The sequence below is a fragment of the Rattus norvegicus genome, chromosome 17 (genome assembly GCF_036323735.1).
Source record: "Rattus norvegicus strain BN/NHsdMcwi chromosome 17, GRCr8, whole genome shotgun sequence".
NCBI lineage: Eukaryota > Metazoa > Chordata > Mammalia > Rodentia > Muridae > Rattus > Rattus norvegicus.
In genome coordinates, this window is record NC_086035.1 from 5,046,122 (window position 1) to 5,073,131 (window position 27,010).

The window sequence follows — 27,010 nt, forward strand, 5'->3', positions numbered from 1 at the left end:
TTAAAATTTGGAAAACACTTTTTTTTGGGGGGGCGGGCAGTTTAAGAGTAGGTCTTATATAAAATGAGCACTGAAAGTGACCTTTTCCTTTTTCCATTTTAAAACTTTCAAAAGATTTCTGGATAACTACCTACATACATACAAATTACAATACCCTTAAAGTCTTTTTTCTCCTTCCCCCTTTCATGTGGGTTGAGCTCAGGTCATCAGGCTTGTGTGGAAAATGCTTTTACCTACTCAGCCCATCTTGCTGTTGAAAACAGAACATTTCAGACAACAGAAACTAGTTAAACATTGCCTTCGGGATTATATTTTGAAGCTACCATTACAGATCCTGCAGGGGAGGCAATGGTGATCCACTATGCATGAAGGAGTGCGTGACATCGAGAGGCAGCTGGAGGCTCCTCAGGAGAACATGTAGTGTGCAGCATTACTTCACAGGACACAAATGAATGCCCACTGAACACACAGTCAGGTCTACAACCTCTAGGGCAAGGTTCCACAGTGAGACAGCAGGGGATCCTTCACCACACTGAGGACGGACAGAGGGTGAAGGAAAGGGCTGACAGGGCTCTACCCTTCCAAACACCAGCTGCGCATTTTTATTAAGGACCTCAATAGTCTTTCCTCTCTCAGGGCAGTGATTCAGTTAAATGAATTTAACTGTAAATTTAAAAAGCAAACAATATCAAAGTGTACCAAATTTTGGCATTTGATGAACAGGGAACTGTTTAAAACTGTCTCCATCCCTTGACAGGTGAAGATAATTCAAGATCATCCTTGTGCCGGTCAACACTTGCTTGTTGTGTACTTTCTACAGGTTTCCATGTCTAAGAAGGCCTCAAACAGCCCCTCATAGGATTCTCTATCTTTCCTCCACTGAAGGGAAACCTGCCGATGGCATCTCATGGATCACCTCCCACTGACTACCCTGCAGTCACTATGTCCCACCAAGTATACCCACTCCAGGGGCTAGTGCTTTACAAGTAAGTCAGCAAACTGTGCTCTCTTTTCTCCACCACTGCAAATAGAACATGCTGAATCAACCTATTTTTATTAGTACTTTTCATAGAAATATTCAACAACAGGGAAAATTTGTATAATGTTACAACACTAGAGATGTATTCTTTGACTAGCTCTAATTCTCAAAATATTTTACCAACTGTGCCACAACTACAGTAAAAATGACCAAAAGAAAAATATTCCAGGACCTGGTAAGATGGCTCTGCTGGTCAGAAAGGCTACCAACCTAACTCCAATCCCCAGAGCTGACCTTTTTTTTTTGGTTCTTTTTTTCGGAGCTGGGGACCAAACCCAGGGCCTTGCGCTTCCTAGGCAAGCGCTCTACCACTGAGCTAAATCCCCAACCCCGAGAGCTGACCTTTAAAAATGTTAAATGGTAGGGAGGAAAATAACCTGGGGCTTGCAAGGCAGCCAGCATGGAGACCCTAGTCAACACATACCACCTCCTGGAAGCTTTGTGTGTGATCAGAGATTGCATGTGCGCACACACAGTGACCCAACTGTATGCTTTACAGATGCATGCAAGGCCCCGCTCTCCCATCACGCCAGCTGCCGCGCTCTCACCAGTAGATGTAGTAGTACTCGTGCATGCTGTAGAGCTCCAGCTCAAAGCCGCTGAGCAGGTACTGGATCATAATCCGCAGGCTGTGGTAGAGAACCCAAGTTCCTAAACAGGCCAGATGCTGTCGCTGAGGCTCCTGCTTCAACAACATAGTGTGGAGCGCTGCATCGACCTTCTCTGCCTGTCAAAATAATTTGTTACATTACAATCAATTATGTAGACAGTGAGAAAACTTGAAAATATAACCCACACTCCAAAAAAGTATTCCTTTCAGATGTACTTCTGGGGAGGTTTACAAAGTTCTTACCCTGCAATACTAGACATTTACCCAAATTACTCCTCAAAATAAACATTCATTTTAATGCAAGACAAGGAGGTGGTACATGTTCGTAAACACGTAGCACCATCAGTCTATTCCAGAGGCCAAAGCAGGAGGATCCTGCGAGCCCAATGGCTAAAATACGCCTGAGGAAACAGGCCCTGTCTTAAAACAGACAAGCCTCAACTTGTGACCTCAGGTCTGTGGTGTTAGAGTGGGAACCACTGCTGGCCAGGAGTCACTTTTAACTTGCACGTCAGGTAAACTTGCCCTGAACCCACAGTTCTCTACACAAGCCACATTTATCTTGATGACCAAAGACATGATTTAAGATGCTTACAAAGTATATTCTTCCATTTCTTCAAGAGCACTTTTCCTCTGGAGCATAAAACTGCTAAATCTTAAGTTATATCAGAGAGAATTGCTTTTCAGAAGCTAAAGGCTGTCTCACACTCCCCAGCTGTGACTGCAGGTGTGCGCACTCATGGAGCTTGCTGTTCTCATATCTAGGACTTGGTGAATTTTACAGACAGACATCTGGCTCTTACCTCATCTTGCAAGGTGGCAAACTCTTCAAGAATGTGACCAAGTTTGTCTCTCTGCCGAGCCCTGTTATGGCCATGGATCTGAACAAGACTACAAAATGGCTGAAACACACAGACAACTTAGTAACTGTCAACACAAACTTTCTTTATCCGAAAAGAAACAATACGCCAAGTTCTTAACTCTTGTTTAAATGCATGCACACACGCAGGGACATGCACAATTACATTGCTGACGCTTCTTACACAGGTGCCCATTTTTAAAGATGTCAACATCAGAATTTATAAGTGAGTGGAAAAAGGTAGCTTTTTGTGAAATATGATTTCCTATGGCAAAAAGTACACTACTTTAATAATTGTCCTGCGATTTCTCTTCTACTTATTTTAAAGTAAGTCAAGATTACAATGCTCATGTTTTTGTGATAGTTGAGTCACGGCTCCTATCTCTGGCTCTCCTATTCCTAAGGATCTAAAACACAGCATCCTGTAGAAGCCGGGACACTATACTAATCTAACAACAGACACGTAGTGTGCAGCCTGCATTTAGGAAATGTGACTGGCTTCTCTGAAACAGAACAGAGCTTGGGTTGGTAAGCTCTGACAGGCTGTCTTTGCCACAGCAACTGTTTTAGAATAGTTAAGAGGTACAGGGGGCGTCTCTCATCTGAAAACTCAAATAACTAGAAATAAATAACTAGATAAATAAATAAATCAAGACAGAGTCTGATGTAGTCCAAGGTGGCCTTGAACTCACTCTGTGGCTGAGGGTGAGTGATCCTGAAGTGGTGATCCCCTTCCCATTTCCTGAGTGTTAGCATAAAAGGCAAGTATCACCAAGTCCAGTTTTCAAAAAAATTTCTGAGTATCAAGATAACACTAAAACCCCATACTCGGGAACATGCTGGATTTCAGGTTTTTGAAATAGGGATGCTCAACCCACAAATTCTATGCAAATATTCCAAAATCTGAAACATTTTTAGTCCCAGTATTTCACATTTCATAAAAGTGACGCTCAGCCAGCATTAACATTTCACTCTTTAAAGAGGTAATTTTCAAAAAGTAAAACAATACCCCTGATGATAATAAAATGTTACATAACTAAAATCTAGTGTTCTTAGTCTTCCACCACACAATAGCCTTCATACTCACATTTGCATGCACACTTGTATGCACACGTGCATGCATACACTAGAATTACCTCCTAAAGAATTTCCTAATGGATTATTCTGAGAGAAGTGTTTATATAATTAAATAAAAATGACTGGTAACTTAAATCTACAAATCTGTGTACTTTCCCAAACTGGAAAAAAAAAAAGTTTAACAGTTTTAATTTATATAGAATCCTTTTCATTACCACAGTTCCAAGATAATCATATAGGAATGTTACAAAAAACTTTTTAAGGCCAAAAGTGAAGCTTGCATGTCCATTTATAAAGCATACTAGAGAACAAGAGAGTTATAATGTCTCATTTCTGGTCCCCACCAACAGTAGTAGTTATCTGAACATGTAAAGAGTACAGGCCATAAAGCCGCGTACTCAAGCAGTAAGAGGAGACAGAAATGTTAACGTATTCACTAGATGAGAACAAGAGATGTGAAATGAATAACACGAAAGAACTGAGCGGCATAATGTGCCAAGTAGCCGTCATAACACCCCAAACGGCGGTTCTTACCCGAACACAGTGAGTAACAAAGGAGTCGATGCAGTCCTTAGCCTGGTGATTATTATACAGGCAACACCTGCAAGACAATGTTCATGTCACTAACATCGGACTGTGTAGCTTAGACAAAGAAGCAGTGATTACTACATATGCTACTGACAGAGAAAACAACCAAATCCATGACTAGGCTGAGGAACACTAGCATGATGTTAAGCATTCCATAGTCCTGTGCTTTGCACACGTGTGTATACACATGCGTGTAGTGAGACCAGAACATCTAAAGCCCGTGTCTCCCGGGCCATCTGTCACTTCTACAATAATATCCTCTCATAATCTACTGAGAGCACTAAATTTCAAGAAAAAGCCTCATTTGCAACCAGAGATTGGAAAACACTGGACTTGTCTACTCTCCTTCTGAAGTGCTGTTTTTTCTCCTCACCTAACTGCCCCTTCCTCACAGTCTTTAAGGACCTGTCACCTAGTCCTGGAGTAGGCCAGAGGCTGAAAGATACCAGGATTTTAAAGACAAAGCGCATAGAGACCAGTGATGTGGGATCTGAGGCAACGAAAGAAAAGTAGAAGAGATTTTCTCCTGGTGCCTTAATAGAACTCTGACAGAGATGAGCAATCTCACAAGCCTCAAAGAGAAGCAGAACCCTGACCACACAACAGAGAAGGTCAGGCAGCCAGGAGGGAGCAAAGCGGAACGCCAGGAATAAGGCAAGTACTCATTAGAAGGAAGGAAGGAAGGAAGGAAGGAAGGAAGGAAGGAAGGAAGGAAGAAAGAAAAAGAAGCTAGAAGACTCTGTCTTTAATTGACAAATAATAAAATTGTAATGAAAAACCTCTCTGGCTCCTTAAATGATCTTCAAGCTGAAATCTAAGCAGCTGAAAGAAAGATGCTCACAAACAACCTTTCGGAAAGACAGAAAGCACTGCCTGACAACAGCAGAACCTGATGTGACATAGAAGTCACAAAGAATACCTGGAGGTGATCGGAAGACCTAGGGCATCAGCTATGTGTGCTGCTGGTTTATGCCAACTTGACACAAGCTTAAGTCATTTTGAAAGATGAGACTTTGCCTGGGGAAAGCCCCCACCAAGTCAGCCTGCAGGCCTTTTCCAGCTCACGGTGAGTGGTGCCCCCTGGGCTGGTCGTGTGTGCTATAAGAGGGCAGGCTCGGCCTGAAGGGGCAGGCAGTGAGCAGTGTTCTCCACTTCCTCTCCGCATCAGCTCCTGCCTTGTTCTGCCCTGGTTTCCCTTACGTGATGGGAAGTGACTGGACAGTTGCAAGCGGAAATAAACCCTTCACTTCCCAGGTTACTCTGGTCACAGTGTTATCAAAGCAACAAAAGCCCTAGTGAAGGTGATGTAAAAGGAGAGAAGCGAGAAATGGCCAGACAAGCAGTAACACGGAGAATGATACGATCTGTAGACTTAATGGTGAGCTCTAGGTAAGACTGGCTAAAAGCCATGTGACTATTCTGGTAAAACTCCTGAAATCTTGAAAAGAAATGCTAGAGAGCCAGAGGAAATATTTGAATTACTTACAAAGAAAAATAAAAATAGAGAATTAAAACAGCACATGGTGGGATAGAACGCAGGGCCTTGTGTATGCAAGATCCCAAGTCTACCATGACTAGACATGGTGGTGTACACCTGTAATCCCAGAAATGGACAGGCAAAGGCAGAAGGATCTCAGTGAGTTCAAGGGCAGTGTGGTCTACATGTTGAAAAGCCATCACAAACACACACACCGAATCAAAACCATTACTACTAAGCTCCTCCTGCAGCCTGGTATCAGTTTCCCCTTGGGACAGTTTGATGGTTCACAGCAGCAGAACTACTGCTAGGGTTGCCACACTATGAACTTGGCCCTACACACAGCTGATTCTCACTATGCATGGTGACCATTTGATAAGGCTAGCCCTTACAGATGGCTCAGAGGGTAAACCTAAATTCGATCCTCAGAACCCACAGGGGAGAGGGGGAAAACAAATCCTGCAAGTTGTTCTTGAACCTCCTCTTCCATGCTGTGGCATAGGGTTCACCCCCTCAACTCCAAGAACGTTTTTAACACCATGGGCAATAAGTGAAAAGCAATGTTCGCAGAGGACACAGGGCCAGTTTTCTGCAGTTTTCTCTGGTCACATGTTTGGTATCTATTAGTAGAGTATAATCTTTTCCTGCTTTCCAGTGTTTTGTGACAACCACAATCAGTTATAGAACTCTCAGGGCTTCACGACCAAGTGTGAGAAGCTTGTACTGAAGTAGCATTCAGTGTTCTGTGCATTCCTAGTCTGCACAGATCAGCAAAGGTGGTAGAAACAGCGGTCTGAAGGCTTCGAGCAGACCTGAGTGAACTCAGTATCCATGAGGCAGATAATACGAGAAGCACTGTACAGTCTAGGTGATGAGAGAAGTGTCACACAAAAATGACAAGATTGCAGCACTTCAGAGACAGGCATGCTAGGAGCTCAACAGAGGGCTCAGAATAAGCTAGACACACTAGTGATTAGTGCCCTCTGCAAGATCCGGTGTGTGTGTCAGACTACCAAAGGCTAGACTGTGAGAGAAGTAGCACTACTTATACTGTTTATTATTTATTCTGTTTTTCAAGAAAGAAAGGTTTCTCTGTAAACCTCGCTATCCTGAAACTCACTCTGTAGATCAGGCTGGCTTTTAACTCAGGGATCCCCTGGCTCTGCCTCTGAGTGCTGGGGTTAAAGGTGTGTGCCACCCACACCTGGATATTTACAGTGTAGAAGCATGACATTGCTTCAATCACTTTGGAGGGCAAGGTGAGAAAACGAAGTTGAGATGCATGTAGCTTTATGATTCAGAAGTATGGTTGTAAGTATATAGCTCACATGCAGAGACATAGTAAAGGTGCCCATACAGCACCAACTTTAATACAGCAAAACATAAAGCACGGACATCCAACTGTAGAACAGCAAGAAACCACAGAATGTTACAGTGTGGGTTTTCAAAAACTTCAAGTTTTGCATCTAATTGTTATGCTCATTTGCATGGGAATGTATTCCCAGCACTGGAGAGGTAGGGGCAGAAGGATTGAGAGTTCAAACGCAGCCTACATGAAACTGTTTGAAAACTATAAAACACAGTTTGACACAGGTTACCTTTGAACAAATATTAAGATTCAAATGAGAAAAATAAATGAAAGTGTCAAATGTATAAATAGCTTTAAAAGAACCATCGTCTAAGCTGCAGACTGAGGAAAGGATGAGGGGGGCAGGGGGAGGAGACACGAGCAGGGGGAGGGGTCTCCGGGTCTGAGTCCCAGATCTCACTGATCTCCACAGTGAGTCCAGGACAGACAAAGCTACACAGGAGGCCCTGACTCACAACCAAATCCTAAGACTTCATTTGCCCTCTGTTGTTTATATTCATTCTCTCTCTCTCTCTCTCTCTCTCTCTCTCTCTCTCTCTCTCTCTCTCTCTCTCTCTCTCACCCACGCTCTGTTGCCAAGGTCTTTTTGGCTGTGACACGAAGCAGATGGGAAGCAGATAACACAGCCAATTTCTAGTGAGAAAATTTTAGATTTGCCAAAATAAAGACAATTTTCTTAATATTCTAACTCAGAAATATGTATTTTCCATGTTATTCACGTTAACATGTAATGGATTTATATAGTAGTACTTTTAAATGAAATAAAAATACTTTTAAAGTACTGTTTTAACTTCAAAATCGGCACAAATGTAATGCAAGGTATTAGTTTCTTTAATTTTAGAACAAACAGCAGAAGAACTGCTGCTTCCATTAAAAAAAAAAAAAAAAAAAGAGGGCTGGAGAGATGGCTCAGCGGTTAGGAGCACTGGCTGCTCTTCCAGAGGTCCTGAGTTCAATTCCCAGCAACCACATGGTGGCTCACAACCATCTGTAACGGGATCTGGCGCCCTCTTCTGGTGTGTCTGAGGACAGTGTACTCACTCACATACATAAAGACACCCCCCCCCCAGCCCCCGCCCCCGCTGCCTCCAATGTGTTTATTCAGTGTGACTCACAAGGCCCAAGCCTAGGACCCTTTCAGCTGCTTGGTCCATTCGAAAACTCTACCCATGCAGGGGCCATCTCAGCCACTCAAGCGCCTGCCAAACACCATCACCTCCAAAACGAAGGAGACAGCAGAGAGGGCCAGCTCCCTGTGTCTTTCTTCACATGACAGACAGCCTGACAGCCTGATGACTGCTACTTCTCAAAGGCCCCATTCTCCTCAGTAGTGCTGTGGGTTGCCCTGGAGTTTCTGTATTTTGATCACAGTAGCGTCACACACAGGGTTGCAGTGCCAGCACATGATTCTTGAAGAGACACAGATAAAGACATTTTGCCCTAAACAGCAGCACACTCATGTAGAGGAGAACGCACTAGAACTTCCAAACTAGAAAAGAAAACGGGAAATTAAACAGCACCATCAACCCAGAAAAGAAAAGAGTAGAATAAAGGAAATAAACAGTAAGTAGAAGAATTAGTAAAATACCATGTTTCAATAAACAGTACAACAAGCAGCTGAGCAGAGCATAGAGCACACTTCTGAAGTGATAAGAAGACAGGTCTGCAGAAGGGCCAGCCTGCCTCCAGCTTAGCCTCCTCTGGTGAAGCCCAGCCAGGCTCACTGCTGCTCAGGATGTACCTCAGGGCCTGTTCCACCCACCAGGGTTCCCAGCTCAGGAGTAGCCGCTTGCCTTTGCTCCGGGAGGCCATCATGACTAGTTTGTATGCTCATGCTCTGCTGCTCTAACACCTACTTCTGCACCAAATCCTGCTGCATTTGGAACCCTCTACCCCTGAGACCCTGAACCATGTCACACACCGTTAATCCCAGCACTCACAGCAGAGGTGGGGGGGTCTCTGTGAGTTCAAGGCCAGCCTCATCAAAGTGAGTTCCAAGACAGCCATATCTACACAGAGAAACCCTACCTTGAAGAAACAAAGCAGAGCAAGACAGAGCAAAGCAAAGCAAAACAAAAATATGTCTTCCTCAGTGTCTGGGGTTGCCCTCCACACCCTGACTTAGGGTAGACAGCCGGATGGCCTGTACTGGGTACACCTTTCTAAAAGCTTGTTTGGATGATTGTGGATTTGGTCTTTCTACTTTCAATTTTCAGGTTTAACATTTATTTGTACATACAGATTTGAACGATGAAAAACAAGACAAACGTTAATAGGAAAGCAGGGCTGGTAATATTTGGCATGAAATGGTGGTGCATAAAGCATTAAGCACAGCGTGGGACAGAACACGGTCCTAGTTTAACTCTGTTCATCAGGAAGGTGCATGGATAGAGCAGCCAAGATTAACACAAAACAGGATTTCATACAAAACACCTGGAAGACGAATCTCACTCAGAATTATCACACACACACCCACACACGCACGCACGCGCACGCACACACACACACACACACACGCGCCTACACACATCCATGAATATGTAGTCACATACAGTTTGGAATCAGGCACATCTAGGGAGAGAGAAACGAAATAATCCAATTCAACTGAACAGATGGACACCAACTGAATTCGAAGAATAGGATTTTTTTCTTATGTATGTTACAGACGTGCAAATCAGTTACACACTTAACCATATAATAAATAAAACTAAACAGTAGACTTTACAAGCAAGATCTGATCATAATTTGGCAAAATCATAAACAAACAACAAATAATTGTTCAGTATTTACTTAAAATTTAAATACTTAAAAAGACGACCTTTGAACCTTTTTAAAATTTTATACTATTTTTAGAAAGCAATACAGAGTACTGAATATAAAGCAAAACTATATTCACCTACAGTAGCTCATTTTTAAAGTAAATGTTTCAAACAAATCTCTCTGAAGGCAACAAAGTCAAAAGTCTATTCTAAAACATTTCATCAAGGAAGTCACTCCTAAAGTCCCTGCTCAACTTTTGAGCTCAGGGGCAGAAAAAGCTTAAATCCCTAACACACACCCTTGGAAACAAGTCACAGTCACTTCTGAATAGGGAAGGAAAAGAAAGCAGTGATGAGGGCAGCGACCGGAGACTAAAGGAGGGAAGGGAAGAACATGGAATCTGCCACACTCGTCAGAGACAGAGTTCTACAGCCTAGATGAGCAGGCTTCATCTTTAGGAGCTTGTCCCAGGAGACGGAGCGGACAGGAGTGGACCAATGGACTGGCAGGCCAGTTTCCCATCACAGGCAGTGTTAATGTGGCAAGCGGTCTAAGGAAAAGTACCAGCAGGTGCACTACATCACCTCCCTATAATCTCCACGTTTAAACATGGAGGGAAGCCACTCTGAGAGATTCTGAATGAGCAATCCAGAGGAAAACTATCTTGGCCAATAAACACCCTCTCGAGTTAATGTGAGATTCATCACTTGTCACAGGGGATCTTAACAACTCCTACTGGTCATAGTGTCCCAATGTGAGCTTTTATTTCTTCCTATATCAGTATTGGATGAAGTGGAAATTTTATAGTTTTTTTAGAATTTGATCTAGCTCTTGTAACTACATAAGGGGCTGAAGAGATGGCTCAGGAGGAAGAGAGCTTGCTGGGCAAGCATGAGGACTGAGTGCTGTTTCACGGCACCCACACAAAAGCCAGGCATGGCTACTCACACTCCCAGTGTTGGGAATAGAAGTCTGGAGGCTGGCTGACCACTAACCTAGACAAAAATGGAGAGCTCCAGATTCAATGAGAGACTGTCTCACAGGGATAGAGTGGAAAGCAGGAAAGGAAGGATGTGCGGTACTCTCCTCTCTCTCCTCTCCTCTCTCCCTCTCCCCCATTCAATCACTACATCACCAACTCTGCGTTGTCTCTGCCCTGCCCTCCGTTCACCCATCCGCATACACAACTCTCCACTCTCTCATCACCAGTTCCCCTCCTTCTATATTCCATTTCCCTCTTAAATACCTGAGTAGCTTCCCACTCAACACAAACCTTATGTGAACATCCAAGATGCATGAGTGTAGCCTACACCATCTACCCTGCCCTTCTTCACTCCTTCAGCAAACATTTACTGGGTGTTTACTACTTGCCAGCCTCAGCTGTAGCCCTAACATTGTGTCTCTGAAGCTTGTGCTCTAATTGGAGAGAGCAGCATAGTAAACAAAGCAGGAAACTGAGAGAAACAGGGACTGAGGGTAGGCGTTTACTGGAGCAAGGTGCCCAGGGAGGCACACATGAGGGAGACACTGCACAGACAAGGCAGTGGCTGCAGAGCACCATGGCCCCCATCCTTCACCCCTTGTAAAGACCAGCAGGTGAGAGAACCTACACACTTCCAAAACAGCAAGAAAGCCAGGCAGACTGAGGCAGATGGGACAGCAAAAGCAGTAAGAGGAGGCTACGGGCGCAGGCAGAGGACAGGGTCTAGACCACAGCACACCAAGCTTTCTAGGCAGTCACAAAGACCATTCATGAACAGAACATGAACATGAATGGCAGCTGTTATCTCCAGCCTCCTTTATCCCCGGGAGGAACTCCTGAGCTTGAAACCTACACTATCTGAAGAGCTTCCCACAGACCTGAACAAACGGCAGTGGAGTGCACGGTACGCCCGAGCTGCTTCCTTTCCATGTCCTGCTGGCCTACAGCACTGCTGGCTTCTCCTGGCAACATCTCTAAATACACTGACCTGAATACTGACCTATTTCCTAGAAACCCAGACAAAGACAATGACTACACTTTTACATGTCATGGGTTTGACTTACTCAACAACTCAGCGAGAAAGTTAAACTACTAGTCACCATTCCATGTATGAAAATGCATTTCCTTTCTCATGGTTTTACAAATGCGGGGTTCTCTGTGGGAAATGGAGACTCAGTGCTTTCCTCGCTGTTGGGGGGAAAAAAAGCCCTAGTCATATAGGGCAAAACAAAACAGCTCAGATGATGGCTGCATGTCCTCACCCAGCCTCTATGACAAGGAGAGCGATCTGAACAGAACTGACACATGTTATGAAGACTGGTCTACGAGGCCTTCATCTCTAAGAGGTGCAGAGTAGCTGACCTAGCCCGTCTGGTAGCACTTACTTGGGGGAGAGCACCGGAGGACTGACGAAGGACCGGAGGGCATCTTTCACCATGTCTTGCATGAGATGAGTCCCAAAGACTTTTTTGTTATCCACGAGGAAAGTAGTCTTAAAATAAGCATCAGACATATCCGTGCATTACTACCATTGCCATATGCAGCCATCACACTGAAATATGCACTTCCTGTACATACTACAGAATATAAACGACTTAAAATACAAAAACAGGGAGACACTTTATTTTATAAATCAGTTTGCAAATCCTTACTTCTTTTAATTTTTATGCTGTGTGTCTGCACCACACACATGCTTGCATGTCGATGGAGGTCAGAACAGGGAGTCAGGTCTTCTGTGATGGGAGTTACAGATGGTTAAAAGCTGACATGTGGGTGCTGGGAGTTCAACTTGGGTCCACTGGAAGAGCAGCCAGGGCTCTTAACTACTGAGTCATCTCTCCAGCCCTCATGAATCTTTATTCAAGGCACATTTTGATACAGATTAAATAGCATGTAAAAGTGTAAATATCCCAAGTCAAGAAGGATAATGTTGAGCTGAAGTAGTGGGATCACAACAGACCTCTGCTAAATACTGCCCATCCTACTACTCAGTTATTCGGTGACATTTGCCTCTCAGTAAGAGCTTATATAGTGGAAGCCTATATTCGAGCAGACCCATTTAACCAGCTGCAGCGACTCATCAATCACTTGCCAATACTGCAGTGTGGGAGAGCCCTCAACCTCTCCCCATTCTTTGTCCCCTTCAAGATTGGTTTTGCTCCTTGAGTTCCTCATCCTTTCCACAGACAGTTTAGACTCTGACAGCTACCCAAGCTCACACCGTCGTTCTGAATGACATTACTACCAATGTACAGATCAGTCTGGGGAAATGTAATGACTTAAACATCGATCCCTCCAGTTTATAAAAAGGTTCCTGTCTCCTCCAATTTGACATGTTTCTGGTGTCTCGATCCTAAGCAGAGGCTCTCTTGTGCGAGCCGAGGCTTCTCACTTATGCTGCTGCACACAGCACTTTGAACTTTAAAGAGAGTCCAACTCTCCTGAGAGGCTTCATGCGGCAGCACACAGAAACAGATGCAGACAGACCCACAACCAAACAGCAGGCAGTGCTCGAGATACCTTGTGGGTGAGTGGGGGACCTACAGAGTCAACTGACATGGGCCTGTGTGGGCTCACAGAGACAGAACCACCAACCGAAAAGCATGCAGGGCTGGACTAGGCTCCCTATAGCTTTGTAGCCGATGTGCACCTTAGTCGTCATGTGGGTCTGCTATCAACTGGAGGCTGCCTACCACTGAATTCTGTGCCCCTAACTGGACTACCTGGTAAGGCCACAGTGGGAGAGGATGTGCTTAGGCCTAGTGTGCCTGGATGTTCCAAAATAGGGTGGTACCCAAAGGGGTCTTCCCCTTCTCTGAGGAGAAGAGGACTGGATGATAGGGGGGAATGGATTTTTAGGCTAGGACCAGGAGGGGTATTCAGAGCATGGCAAAGGTGGCGACAACTGGGTTGTAAAGGAGAGAAAACACACATGACCCAAGTATAGAAGTCAGAGGACAGCTGTGTTGTTCTGGGCATGGAACGAGTGTCCAGGTGTACATGACAAACACCTTTGCTCACCCAGTCATCTCACTGGCACGACAGCACTAAATTAAAACTACGGCTCTCATTGTTTACTGTAGGTGCATGGAAATCACTTTTTACACAGATCTTATTAATTTGTCCACTCTTTCTAACAAGTTCTTTGTAGACTCCCTGGCATTCTACATAGAAACTCTGTTGTCCTTATGTAGGATTTTCTGTATAGACCTTTATTAAAAGTGTTATCTTCTACTTCTGGTTTTTAAAACCACAAATTAACGTTGAACCTATCACATTTTTTTTAATTTACTGAGCTTTCCGATCGGATGGTAAAGTACGTGAAGTCTCAATGCTGAGCCCCACTGGCATCCCCGGGACTAACCCACTGGTCATGAAGTAATCAGAGCTCGCTACAGTCCGGGCTTCAGTCTGCCATGGCTTACTTTCTGTTCTGAGGGACACTTCAGTGGTGCCCCATGTTTGTGATGTCAGTTTGGCTTTGTTGCTGAGTTAATATTGGCCTCAGACCCTAACTGCTCTGTCCTTTCTAGTTTCTGAAAGGGACTATGTTGAACTGGCTTGGAATTGTCATTGTTGGAAGGTTTTGACTACGATTTCAATATACTCAACAGATGCAGGGTATACTCACACGATGCCTAAGTCTCAGGAGCCTGTCCTTACAGCGCATGTTATTTAGTCTAAGGACAACACCCTCACACTACTCTTACAATTATCCAATCTTCCTGTTGTCTCTAAGCAGCCTTCAGGTGCACTGGTCTTCTCTACTGTCTGGTTCGTGTCTTACTGATCTCTGCTCTGACCTTTGCTATTTCCTTTTCTTCCCCACTCAATTTGTCCTTTTATTTCTTAAGTTGGAAGGTTTTTTCTGGTTGTAGAGCTTCTGAGGTCTGTTTTGTGGCCCATCAGTACACTTGTCAGGATTTCCGAGTGGGGGGGGCACAGCTCAGTAGTGTAGGACTCGCACATCAAGTGCAAGCGAAGACAAAATGAAATCCAATGTAGTTATCACTGCAGCACCTCTAAGAGCATCTGCTTTTTGTTCATCAATAAAATAGTAGAACTTACTTGTAACAGAGATCTTGAAAGAACACATGGTGACTGTTCACTAAATTCACAGAAAAAATCCTGATAGATACACAGAGAAAAAGAGGTATCATTAACAGATTAAACAAAAGCCAAAGATGTCTGCATATAAAGTATCTATTTTTGGAAATAATATTCTACTATTATTAAAATAAGATAAAGAATTACAGAACAGTTATATAGAAAATGTCCAATTATACCAATACATTAACTTTAGAATCTACAAAACCTTTTCAGGAACCAAACAAAAGAATAATGTGCTCATCACATTACATTTGTACACCAAGAAAATGATCTTAACAACAACTGAGGACAGAATGTGAGCTCCCAGTTAAAACAAGAGAGTGTGCATGTTAGCTGGAAAGAGTCCGGAAGTTTAGAGGATGCACTGCTCTTGCTGAGGACTGACCATGGTTCCCAGAACCCACATTAGGCAGCTCACAACCTCAACTGCTTCTTACTCCAGTTCCAGAGGGGTCTGACACGTCGAGCCTCCACAGACACATACGCTCATGTGCACACACCCACACAGAAAACACAGCATGTAACAATAGAAACACATCCTAAAAAGAAAGAAAGGAAGGAAGAGGAAAGAAAGGAAGGAAGGAAGGAAGGAAGGAAGGAAGGAAGGAATGAAGAGAGAGAGGAAGAGAATTAGTAACCAGGTAACTGGATTCATAGTAGATTAATACCAAGAAATATGGGTTCCTATAGGAGGAAAAAGACAAGAAAATATACAAAACCCATTACACTTAAAGACTGAGAAACACTGGCTAATTTTCTAGCTCATTTTTCTGAAGCTACCAGTTTTTTTTATGTATGAATTTTAGTATCTGAAATTGTCAGATAGTTATATGGCACTGGAATGGGAGGGAGGGAAGTCATCTAACTCCCACCTACTTTAAGCAATGCTTTCTCTCCTTTAACTGCTATCCCCTCTGCTTGTGAGGCCTAGAAGGAAACACTGTGCATTCCTGTAGTGTCAATTCCTTCTAGAGAAAATAAACAATCCTCTACCCTCAGTTACACTCACTGTCTTTACAAACAATCGTTCTAATTCTTTGCTGACATCTCTTCATCCTAAATTGTAGGTGTGGACAGGCGTTGCTTTTCTCCAGCTACTTATACTCCATGTGTCTCAGTCAGGTCACCGTGGCTGCGGTGAAGTAACCGGACCCAAAGCCGGCTGGAGGAGGGTTTATATGGCTCATGCTTCCACTGAAGGGAGGCAGGACAGGACCTGGAAATAGGGGCTGATGCAGAGACCACAGAGGGGTGCTGCTCACTGACCTGCTTCCCCTGGCTTGCTCAGCCTGCTTTCTTATAGAACCCAGGACCACCAGCCCATGGGGTGGCACCACCCACAAAGGGCTGGGTCCTCTCTCATCAATCTCTAATGAAGAAAATGCCCTGCTGCTGGGTCTAACGTAAGCATTTTCTCAGATGAGGTTCCTTCCTTTCCAGTGATTCTAGTTTGTGTTGACACCATGTGTACACTCCACATGTTTCAGTGGGTATTCTACCACAGTCTACCTTCTGTGTAAGAGCACATAGTGGACGTATACCCTTAAACATTATAAAACCGACATGTAGAGGGTTGGCCTAATGTGCTTGTATTCTGATACAAGCTAATTTACAACCCCCAAAATTGTTTGCCCCAAAGACAAGGGAGTCTGCAAGTAAGACAGTGAGGGACTCTGCCCCTAGTTAATTTTGATTGGTAAATAAAGATGCCAGCAGCCAATAGCTGGAAAGAAGAGACATAGGTGGGATTTGGGTTTCCTGGGCTAGAGACCTCAATGAAGGAGAGAGGGGGACAGAGCAGCCAACGAATAGAGAAGCTAGAAGAGTCACCCTGGCCTCTAGGCTAAGACAGCATGGCCCAGAGGGTGCCTGGCTGGAGTTAAGAGCAGCCCAGCCCAGAGGAAGCATAGTAAGTAATGACTTGGGTTATAGATGGGAAAGTGGATTCCAACAACATGGAGGGTAGGCAGCTGCCCAGCTACTGTGCTGCCTAAGGCATGTTAAAATATAAAGCTCCGTGTGTGTGTCCCGTGCCGGGATATTTTTTTAAAGTACTATTTACAATACTGACATTCATGAAAACCACTGTTCAGGAGCTGAATGGCATTTACTTTACCCATCTCACAGGACGGATAGTCACCACTGAATATTTAAAATGTTTCTTGTTTCTCAAGTTATAAATAATACAACAAATACACTCTTGTGTATGTGTGAATGCATGTGTGTATAGGTGTTTGCGAGTGTGCACACAGTTGTGAATACCTGTGAAGGTGAGGAACACTGGAGTTCCTCTTGGATGGCTCTCCACCTTACTTTCTGAAATGGGGTCTCTCACTGAGCCTAGCGTGTACCTTTCAATCTGGCTTCTAAGCAAGCATCCCTGACCGCCCTGCACTTTACCCACCTCAACAGTGACAGGTTTGTGTCCCAGTGGACAGACCGTTAGCCCTGTCTGGCCGTGCCTGCCTCCCTCCCTCCTTCCTAGCTCTCCACAGTTCCACAGCTCAGGCCTGGCTCCCTCCACTGAGGCCAGTCAGAGTCTGTCGGGATGGAGGACAGGAAAGCCAAGCGGTTGCTCTGCTGCTGCACTGGTTCATCTCTAGGAATGAGTTACCCTGGATACAGGGACAGAGAGACGATGTAATGACGGATCGAAGTTAAACTGATCATCACTAGTTAATGTGTGTGAGAAAGAGCAACAAATAACTATATGAAAAACAAAAAACTAGGAATACTGGGCGCATTAGGCCTAAGTATTAAGTATTAAGTATTCTCAAAGCAAACCTTTCTTTTGTTTAGTGCTGCTTGCTATGCTTTGCCTTGAGATAGGGTATCTTTACACAGCCAAGACTAGCCCATAACCCAAGCTGCTTATGCTTTGGTCTCCCTGGTGCTGGGATTCCTGCCTCTCACCCTGGAGTTCTGGCTCTGTTCTTCTTCCTACATGTTACGAAGTATGACGGCTTCCAATTATACAGACGTTTTTACTCAGTAAAGAAAGTACATGTTCTATAGAGTCACATACGAAGGTTATAAAGGCAAAACACTGAAAATTACCTAAATGCAATTTGATCTGAATAAACTAAAAAAAATTATACTATATAAGTTTATGGTTAGGATATGTCTTCAATATGTAGATAGAGCATATCTACATTGTAATGCTGAGATAAAAAAGTACATTAGTTTTCTTTCGTTAGAACAATATACAGGCACCAAGCACCATGACCCCATGCTCATATGGAGGAGCAGTAAAAGCTACGCAAGGCAGGACAGGTTAAGTCTCAGTGATTCGGGAGGCTGGAGTGGGAGTCACATGTTCAAGGCCTGCTGAGCTACAGAGCCAGTCAGTGTCAGCCTGAGCAGCTCAATGACAGCCTATTTCAAAGTAAAAACCATTTTACAGGGCTGGGAACACAGCATGGTAATAGAGGACTAGACAAGCTCATTCCAGGCCCCAAGTCAATGCCCCCTATGATGTTTAAAAGGAAAGACTCTTTTCTATGTCCATGCACGCACACACGCGTGCATGCGTCCGCCAGTCAGTCCCCTGAGCGACAAGTCTCCTATCACTACACCAAAGTTCCAGAACATCATTTTATACTCACCAGGATACAATGTAAGTTTGGTAAGTTCACGACTTCACAGACAGTTTTTATCCTGTCTATTAATCTTGAGAAATAGTTGACCATTTCTTCTCTTTTAATTATTTTTGCATAGCGAGGGAAGGTGGGTGGAAGTAATCTCTGGTTAACAAGGGGCTCAAAACCCATCATAATTGGATGGTCTAAAGAACAGAAAAGAGGAAAGTAACATTTCCATTTTTTTAAAATAAAAACTATTAAATATATAAAACCCAATTTTTAAAGGCATTTCCAAATTCTAATCACAAAAATCTGGTAAATTTTAAAACTTGCAGCTAATTTATGTAATGTATGCATAATTCTAATGAGATTCAGAGTGTACTTCCCAGCCCCATGGTGGTGGATGAGGTTAGAGCTGAAGACTGCAGCAGCAGGACTTCAACAAAGGCCTGGGTTGCAAGATGACCCAGAGCTCCACCTTGAGAGGACATCTAACTTCTGGAGCTGTCTGGATGACCACTAATGAATAATTTGCTAGCCAGTTCTAGTGGGAGACTTTGTGGAGTACAACAGAATGTGTGATCTGCACCCCTGAGCCGTCCTGCAAGGGTCAGGACAGCACAGATGCTGACCCTGCACTGAACAAAGATCCTAAGGCAAACCATCAGCTCTGGAGCGCACAGCAAAGCCGAAGGCCTGAGGACAGACGGAAGCGAGCATCTCATGGGCCACCGTCCACTCTCACACCTATTCCATATACTGCACCATGTGACTCATCTCGTCTTTTAATGGAGAAGATTACAAGAGGAGACAAGAGAATCCCAGTGTAGAATCATAGTTACACTATCACTGCTCACACTAGTGTACACGCCAGCTCTTTCCCAACATAGAATCTGAAATGAGATACACAGCCCCCAAGAAGCAATTACACCATCTAGATCCCAATCTCTGCTCATCAACGACCAAGCCGCACCCTTAGAATACAGTTTCAGATGTCAGTGAGAGAAAATTAAGGCTTCACGTTGCACTGTGAAAATGAGAAACAAGACTGGCTGGCTGCAATACCCTAAGGAGCACTCTGCTGCTCTCAGGTCTCCCTCAGCCTTGTGCATGCTCCCCAAGCCTGGGTTTGCTTCCCTCCCAGCAGTTCCTTGTATGAATTATTCTTGTATGTGTCGGACACAGCTGCTGGTTCTTGGATGAAAACCCTTACCCACAAGCTTTCCTCTCACCTCGCGCCGGTGCAGTGGGCATCTGTACCTGGCATCTGTACCACACCACCCCAAAGGCACATCCCCACCACGGCGTCTCTCTTGATCCTCTCTCTCTCATCCCCACCACTGCCTTTCTCCTGATTCTACCTCTCTCAGCAAACAGTGACTTAGCCTCACCACCCTGACGACAGCTCATGTCTCACTGTGGTGCTTCATCTATATTCCCTCCATCAGTTAACAACTCTTAAGGATTCTAATTCCTACGACCTCCTGATGAACCTGCTGCCTTCCTTCACTCCAACATCATGAGTGACTGTTCCTTCAGTACATTAATCCTATGTATTGTCACCTCAATTTTCTATGGAAAATACAGCCTGACTTTTTACTATCATAAAAGTATTTCTCATATTTTATTCATGTGTATGGATGTGTGTCTGTATGAATTTATGTGAACCATATGTATTCAGAAGCCCAGAAGTCAGGAGATATGTTGGATCCCCTGAAACTGGAAGTACAGGAAGTTGTGAGCCACCATGTAAGGTGCCGGGAGTCAAACCCAGATCCTCTCTCTGCAAGAGCAGTCAGCACTTTTACCCTCCGAGCCATCTCTCTCACTCCCGTCTGCCTCAAGTTTTGTTCCCCCTCCTTTTTGTACAATATACAGTCCGAAGGGAGCACTGCAAGAGTTCAGGGTTTCCTAAGACTCAACGGAAAACTCTGATGGCATTTTGACTCTCTGAGAGCTGTTTTATGTGTATCAGTGTTTTATCTGCTTCTATGCCTATGTGCTATGTGTGTGCACTGCCTCTCTTGTGCAGAAGAGGGGTGTCAGCTCCCCGCTCCCCAAGACTAGAGTTACAGGGAACTGTGAGCTCCTAACTGCTGAGCTATCTCTCTCTTCAGTCCTAGGAGAGCTGTTTTACAAACCCATCCCATGTAGGGAGAGCATGAACAAATTCCATTCCTGAGTGCATTTACTGTCTTTACCATTTTATGTGGAGAAAACAGAAAGGCTTTGTTCCCACTTATAATTCACTCAGGGATATCATTATCCCATACATATTTGTACTGCTTAAAAATAATTTTGACAGGCAGTGGTAGTGAGTTTGAGGCCAGTCTAGTCTGCAAAGTGAGTTTTAGGACAGCTAGGACTGTATAGAGAAACCCTTTCTCAAAAACCACCACCTCCCTGCAAAAAAGACAAAAACCAAACAAACAAAAACAAAAACCAGAGTCGTGAGTAGTTTACACGTCGATAATTTGTCTAGACTACAAAGAGCATCTCGTGGACTTTCAGGATACTCAGTACTGTGGACACTCCAGAGTGTTGAGTCAGCAGATGTGTAGTGTTGCTGTTGAAGCTCATCGCACATGTAAGATCTGAAAGCCACCAACATGTCAAGCAGTCTTTTCCTATGAGTATTCAGATCCCGTGCATAATCCCCATGCAGTGTGGAGAGAGGCTGTGAAGGAACACTAGTCGGCCTCATGGTGTGAGCAACTGCAGAGCGACTCTGATGGGTCTCAACAAGTAAAGGAAGGGGAGGAGGAACAACAAAGTCACTGCTGGCACCCACCCAGCGCAGACACAAGACAGGGTCATATACAGGCCAAGAGTTAGATACAAGATAAGGCCAAGCTCTACCTCCTGTTTTCAGCGGACTAAATCTGCAAACAAGTCAAAAGCACAAGTATTCAGCCGAAACATCCCAAAGTCCAGGCAGTCTGACTTAAATGAAAGTCAGAGCTAACTGTATTATATGTTTTGGACAGAAATTAAGAAAATACAAGTAAGCAAAGGTGGAGAATTACCTCCTTTGGTAGTGCCATTCTGAGCCTGGATGCCGTGGTGCAATGAGGTGTGAATGGCAGAAAGAAGGTCTGCCGCCTGGACCATCAGTTTCTGAGCCTCTGCAACAGCACTGGTCTAGCAAACAAATCACCAAAACACTTACACACTTTCACTGAAAGATACACAAACAAGAGGAGATCCTACAGCAGTACTAAGACCCAATGCATGCACAGATCCTCACAGACTGTTCACTTAATGCAGCACTGTAGGACACTCAAATCCTCAACAGGAGACAAAGGTCCTCCTCAAATCTGTGCCTTTTTTGATGTGTTTAAAAAAATAAAATAACAGCTGGGCGTAGTGGCACATGCCTTGAACCCAGCACTCGGGAAGCCGAGGCAGACAGACTGTTGAGTCTGAGGCCAGCCTGGTCTACAGAATGAGGTCCAAGCCAGTCAGGGCTGTTACACAGAGAAACCATGTCTCCAAGAAAGAAAAAACAAAAACAAAAACAAAAACAAAAAAAAAAACTCAGACATACAGTCAAATATAAAAAGGGAAGATTCCAATAATCTACTGTTATTCACAATTATGGGGTAGAGGGAATCCAGGAAAAAAGAATTACTTGAAACAGTTTTTCTCTATCCATAAGAGACCTCAGTGTGTTCCAGAATAGGAAGGATGTGAAGCTATAGTCACGTTTCACAAAAGCATCTGTATGGCTGTGGTGTGAGTACACAGAACCATGAGAACAGGAAGGACACACCATCTACAACTGACCCAGTACCAGCCAGTTCCAGCAATCCTCTCACCTCTTTCTTAGTGAAGGCTATGAGCACTGTCAGCAGTACTCGGGTGAACTTCACTCTGCTGAACGCTGCCAAGCACTGCTGGTGCTGGGAAGACAAGGGAGTGCGGTAAGAGGCGAGCCTGAGCAAACAGTCTCTGCAGTAAACAGGCCTCTCCTCAGTTTCTAAAATGCCTACAGAACAAGCCACCAAAACCCGGTGTAAACAAAGTCTACTCTTTTGAAACAGAACAGAAGCTGTACTGTACTCTAAAACAACATAATGCCTTTAACCCAGGGTCTGAACTTATACTATTACCTCAAAAAACAAGTAGTTGGCAGTTACAAAAGTTAAGAGGTTCAGTAACTTTTGATAATATGGAAAAGTTTGATGTTTACTAAGTTTTGAAACAAGATCTACAAGTGATCTTTTTTTCCAGCTCCTGCCTCCCAGGGACACTGAAGTTTTGAAATCAGATATTGGAGATCTGTATTACCACTCTAAATATACAAATACAAGTGGAATTAAGTGCCTTACAACATCCAGTTGCTAAAGAAACTAAGGGGCTTCCATGAATTACAATGCAGCTCAAGGAGCTCGGGCACTGAGAGAGGGGCTGCTCTGCTGTCATCTACAGAAAGGAAGGGCAATTACTTCTAGTTCAACTTCTGGGTCTCTCTCTTCTCCTTGTCGACTTCGAGTACTCTAAAATTAAAAAATAAAGCAAATTAAGACAAATACAGCCCCAGAGAAGTGAGTAAAGAAAGAACTAAGTTACGTTATGGGGTAAACTGGAACAAGAACCTATGTTCAGGAAAATATCTGACAAAAAAAGTGTCTAGTATTTTTCTTTTTCCTATGAATGTTTTATGCATATATTTGTATATAAGTTAGAAAGATCATGAAAGAAACAGGTATTAAAATAACAAAAGCAAAACAATAAAATAACAGAAGCAAAGTAGGTTTCTACTTTCCAGACGACCGTGATTCAAATCCCAGTACCCACACAGCAGTTTACAACTGTCTGTAACTCTAGATCTGACACTCTCACATAGACATACATGCAGGCAAAACACCAATGTACATATAATAAAGGTAAAAAAATTTAAAAAGAAAAAAAAATCACTATCACCATTAAAAACTATCATTTTTTAAAACCCAGCCTGGCTGAGCCTGCTGGTGCACGCCTTTAAGCCTAGCCCCAAGGAGGCAGGGCAAGCAGGCTCAGCGAGTTCAATCACAGCTGGTCTACACAGTGACTTCCAGGCCGCCAGAGCTATACAAACCTAGTCTTAAGAGACAAACAACACAAGCCTGAAACCAGAGAAAAGGAGACACAGGAAGACGCACCTTTACTCTCCTTTGCATGTCGTCCTCCACATCTTTGAGCATCCCTAGAATGAGAACAGTAAGCTTTAAAACAAATCAAAATGCAAAACTTACAAATTATTGTAGTCAATAGTTTATACCTGTAACTCGAAGATCTGTCACACCGTTGGCCATTTTAAATCCATATGTCATTGACTGGAAATCTTCCTATACAAAACAAGAATAATTATGCTCTTTAATAGCAGCACCGCATTTCCCTAACAAACTCACTCTGTAGAAGAAACGGAATGCCATCCAGACTGTTTCAACACAGCCGTTACACAGCTAAGCCCTCCTCCCTGTAGGCATAACATCAGACACCCTGACACTGTTATCTGTCCTTGCCTTTAGAGCTCATTGGCGGTCTAGACAGAAGGCATTCTCAAGCAGCATTGCTTACAGAAACAGCAAAGAACATTTCATAGTCCATGGTTAAACAAACAAACAGCCAGCCACGGATCTCCAGACCCCCCCACCCCATCAAATGTTTAATTATTTCACTGATGAGACAATTAAGGGATCTGTCTCAGTTGAAGAATGAATTTAACATTATCTGGTAGAGTATTTCCCCTGCATTGTAATCTCTACAAATATACAGAGAAGCCTGAGTGAGTGATGGGCAGAATTCTGGGATGCTGAGTAACAACAATGAGCACTGAGGTCATGTCAGTTAGTGTACCTCAGAGAAAGAAAGAAACACTCCTTCAGGAGAAAAAGAAAATACCCAAGCCATGCTCCTGCCTTGTAAAACTGGGTAGTGTATGACGTATATGCTCCGGTGAGTTTCGGAGCCAGTCTGCCCTCCAAGTTCAGTGTACACCCTCTCTACTTTCACATGGACCTCTACTCCCCAAGCTTTACAACTGTCCGGAAAGAAGCCCTGATGCCCACTTCCCTAACATTTATCAGGTGGGCTCCACCCTTCACCTCCTCATCCTACGCATAAGAAAACCTACATGTCTGACTTCCAAGTTTAGCCTAATCATTTCTCACCCCTTCACATCTCTCCCTAGTTTAAGTGACCACCACCTCTCATCCCTGTTGACTAGACGAATCCTCCACTTGTTATAACTCCACCCCATCCCCACCTCAATAGATTGGTGCTGGTGGGGCAGGGACAACACACTAAGTAGCCCTGGTTGGCTTAGAACTCAGTGCTGTTTGCCTCTGCTTCCTGAATGGTAGAAAGAAGGGTGTGTGCCATCGTCCACAGACTAGTCCTTGCTGCAATGTATTCAACTACCAAATGTCAGAGGAATTGCTACAGAAGTCAGAACATGCTGCTCATCCATTTAAAAGCCCTTGCATGGTTTCATTAGCTCACAGTAACTTCGTACAGGCTGACACCACCTCCAAAGTCTGTACAACTATCTTCAAGGCTCATCCCTTACTATATCCTAGCCTTTAGCATCGGTTCCTCAGCGGACAGTCTTTCTCTTGCATCTCCACCCCTACCCTCACAAAGACAGGGTTTGTCTGCATAGCCCTGGCTATCCTAAACTCACTCTGTAGACCACACTACATAGCCTCAAACTCAGAACTCCATCTGCCTCTGCCTCCCCATTGGTGGATTAAAGAACTGCACCTCCCCGCTGGGCTCCTGCATCCTCTTAGCACACTTGCTTGACCCATGGATTTTCTTCACAGAGCTTCTTACCACATGACATTCTCTTTGTACTTACTCACACATTAACTACGTTGTCCACAGAATATATCCACGAGATTAAGGACTTGTTTAATTAATTCACTGCTTCACCTTCAGGGGTTAGCACAGGGTTTGGCACAAACATTCTTATGGCTCAATGTGTGTGATGAATGATTCTGTACTGGTTGGTTTTTGTCAACCTGATACAACGCCAGACTTAGGTGTGAAGAAAATGCCCTAATCAGACTGGCCTATAGGAAGTCTGTGGTCTATTGTCTTGGTTAATGGCTGAGGTGGGATGCCCAGCTTCCTGTGTATTACTACCACTCCTGGGATATGGTCCTGGGTTGTAAAAAAAAAAAAGGTAGGCTGAGCAAGCCAAGGAGAACAAGTCAGTAGTAGCACTCCTCCATGCCTTCTGCTTTAGCTCCTGTTTCCAGGTTCCTGCCTTCCTTGAGTTCCTCCCCTCAGTGCTGACTAGTTTACTGTCAACTCTGCACATTATAGTTACTTGGGAAGAAAGTGCTTTTGTAAGATCTGCGTGTAGGCAAGACTGTAGTACATTTTCTGAATTAATAGTTGATGTGAGAAGGCCCAGCCTACTGTTGGGCAGTACCACCTCAGGAGTAGTGATGACTGTGAAAATAGCTATTTACTTCACAGAGGCCACGAATGGATACAGGGCCAGTATAGTCAGTGTCCTAACTTTTCAAAAGCAAAGTCTAGGTTTTCAAACTTACTATATATAAAATCTTCCTTAAAAAACTAAGTAGGTCAACTGTGGAAAGACAGACACACAAATAAGCTGTTGAGATTTTAGCCATGAACTGTCAGTTTGCCTAAGGACTTAAAGAAGGTGTTTCCTAGGGGAACATGGCAGACTCTGTGTGACCACATGTGAATCGTTCACCAGACCTAATTCTGAGTCACTAGGGCACTGATGCCACGGGAGACACATAAACAAATTGCAGCCACTAAAATGTTTGTTTTGAACATTTGTGGACTTACGGACAAAAATCAGTGAACCCCAAAAAAGTCACATCCTAACTAACTATACCCACAATCCAGGCAGAGAGTAAAGGGAGCTTGAGTAAAGACCACAACAGAAGAAACAGAACTACTCCACAGGACAGTTTTATATGGCGGTGATAGAAAGCAGAATACAGGCTTTAATTCTATTTAGCCTCTTGGTCTTTTTGCTTCTCCTTTCTTCTCCTTCCTCCCTCTGGTCTCCCTTGCCTCTGAGGTCTTTGATCACCACGTTGATATCATAGCTTCACAGGAAGAAAGGCTCAGTCTGATTGATTTATTGAATTATTGACTCAATAAAGAAAAAAGTACCAGAGAAAGTGAATATAATTACATCATAACAATCTGATGGTTAAAAAAAAACCCTCAAATTTGGGCAGCACATGAAGGACAAACGGATGCTAAGATTTGAGATAGAGCATAAAACACATCTGTGTGCTGAGTTAGGGAGACAGAGCGGCCAAGCATCACCTGTGACTAAGACAAGGGTTAGAGTCAGCATACAGATAGGAGAGATTACAATCAGGAGTAGAAAGGGCCCACAGAACCTTGGAGCACTCAGTCCTAAACAGGATGTCGTCATCAAACCCTCCCCTCAGCACACAGGGCACTATTGTTAAGTTCCAATGAGGACAGAAGATGCTAAGGAAACTGTCTTCCGGGGAGGGGGGAGGGGGATGTTTGCCCGGAAACCGGGAAAGGGAATAACACTCGAAATGTAT

At 43.9% G+C, this 27,010-nt stretch overlaps 2 protein-coding genes across 8 annotated transcripts in view; one reads left to right on the forward strand and one right to left on the reverse strand.

Annotated features, from left to right (window-relative positions):
- Golm1 (golgi membrane protein 1) overlaps nucleotides 1-3,157 on the forward strand; it is a 52,301-nt gene extending 49,144 nt beyond the window's left edge. Inside the window, exons 10-11 of one of the 5 annotated variants that reach the window (XR_005495817.2) lie at nucleotides 821-986; nucleotides 2,365-3,157. Coding sequence is in view for 1 of the 5 variants with exons in the window: in XM_039096415.2 (XP_038952343.2) it covers nucleotides 821-834 (14 nt within the window). In the remaining 4 variants the exon portion in view is untranslated. Of the gene's footprint in view, nucleotides 1-820; nucleotides 1,958-2,364 lie in introns of those variants that run through there. The other 4 variants (XR_005495818.2, XR_010058935.1, XR_010058934.1 and 1 more) reach the window with 4 other exon arrangements.
- Naa35 (N(alpha)-acetyltransferase 35, NatC auxiliary subunit) overlaps nucleotides 1-27,010 on the reverse strand; it is a 52,020-nt gene that overhangs the window by 6,225 nt on the left and 18,785 nt on the right. For all 3 annotated transcript variants that reach the window (XM_006253526.5, XM_006253527.4, NM_133324.2), the window contains 11 exons: nucleotides 23,716-23,782; nucleotides 23,597-23,640; nucleotides 22,901-22,951; nucleotides 22,271-22,354; nucleotides 21,479-21,593; nucleotides 18,477-18,655; nucleotides 14,830-14,889; nucleotides 12,147-12,253; nucleotides 4,120-4,186; nucleotides 2,453-2,551; nucleotides 1,588-1,766 (listed from right to left, as the gene is read on the reverse strand). In XM_006253526.5, the coding sequence (XP_006253588.1) occupies nucleotides 1,588-1,766; nucleotides 2,453-2,551; nucleotides 4,120-4,186; nucleotides 12,147-12,253; nucleotides 14,830-14,889; nucleotides 18,477-18,655; nucleotides 21,479-21,593; nucleotides 22,271-22,354; nucleotides 22,901-22,951; nucleotides 23,597-23,640; nucleotides 23,716-23,782 (1,052 nt within the window). The remainder of the gene's footprint in view (nucleotides 1-1,587; nucleotides 1,767-2,452; nucleotides 2,552-4,119; nucleotides 4,187-12,146; nucleotides 12,254-14,829; nucleotides 14,890-18,476; nucleotides 18,656-21,478; nucleotides 21,594-22,270; nucleotides 22,355-22,900; nucleotides 22,952-23,596; nucleotides 23,641-23,715; nucleotides 23,783-27,010) is intronic.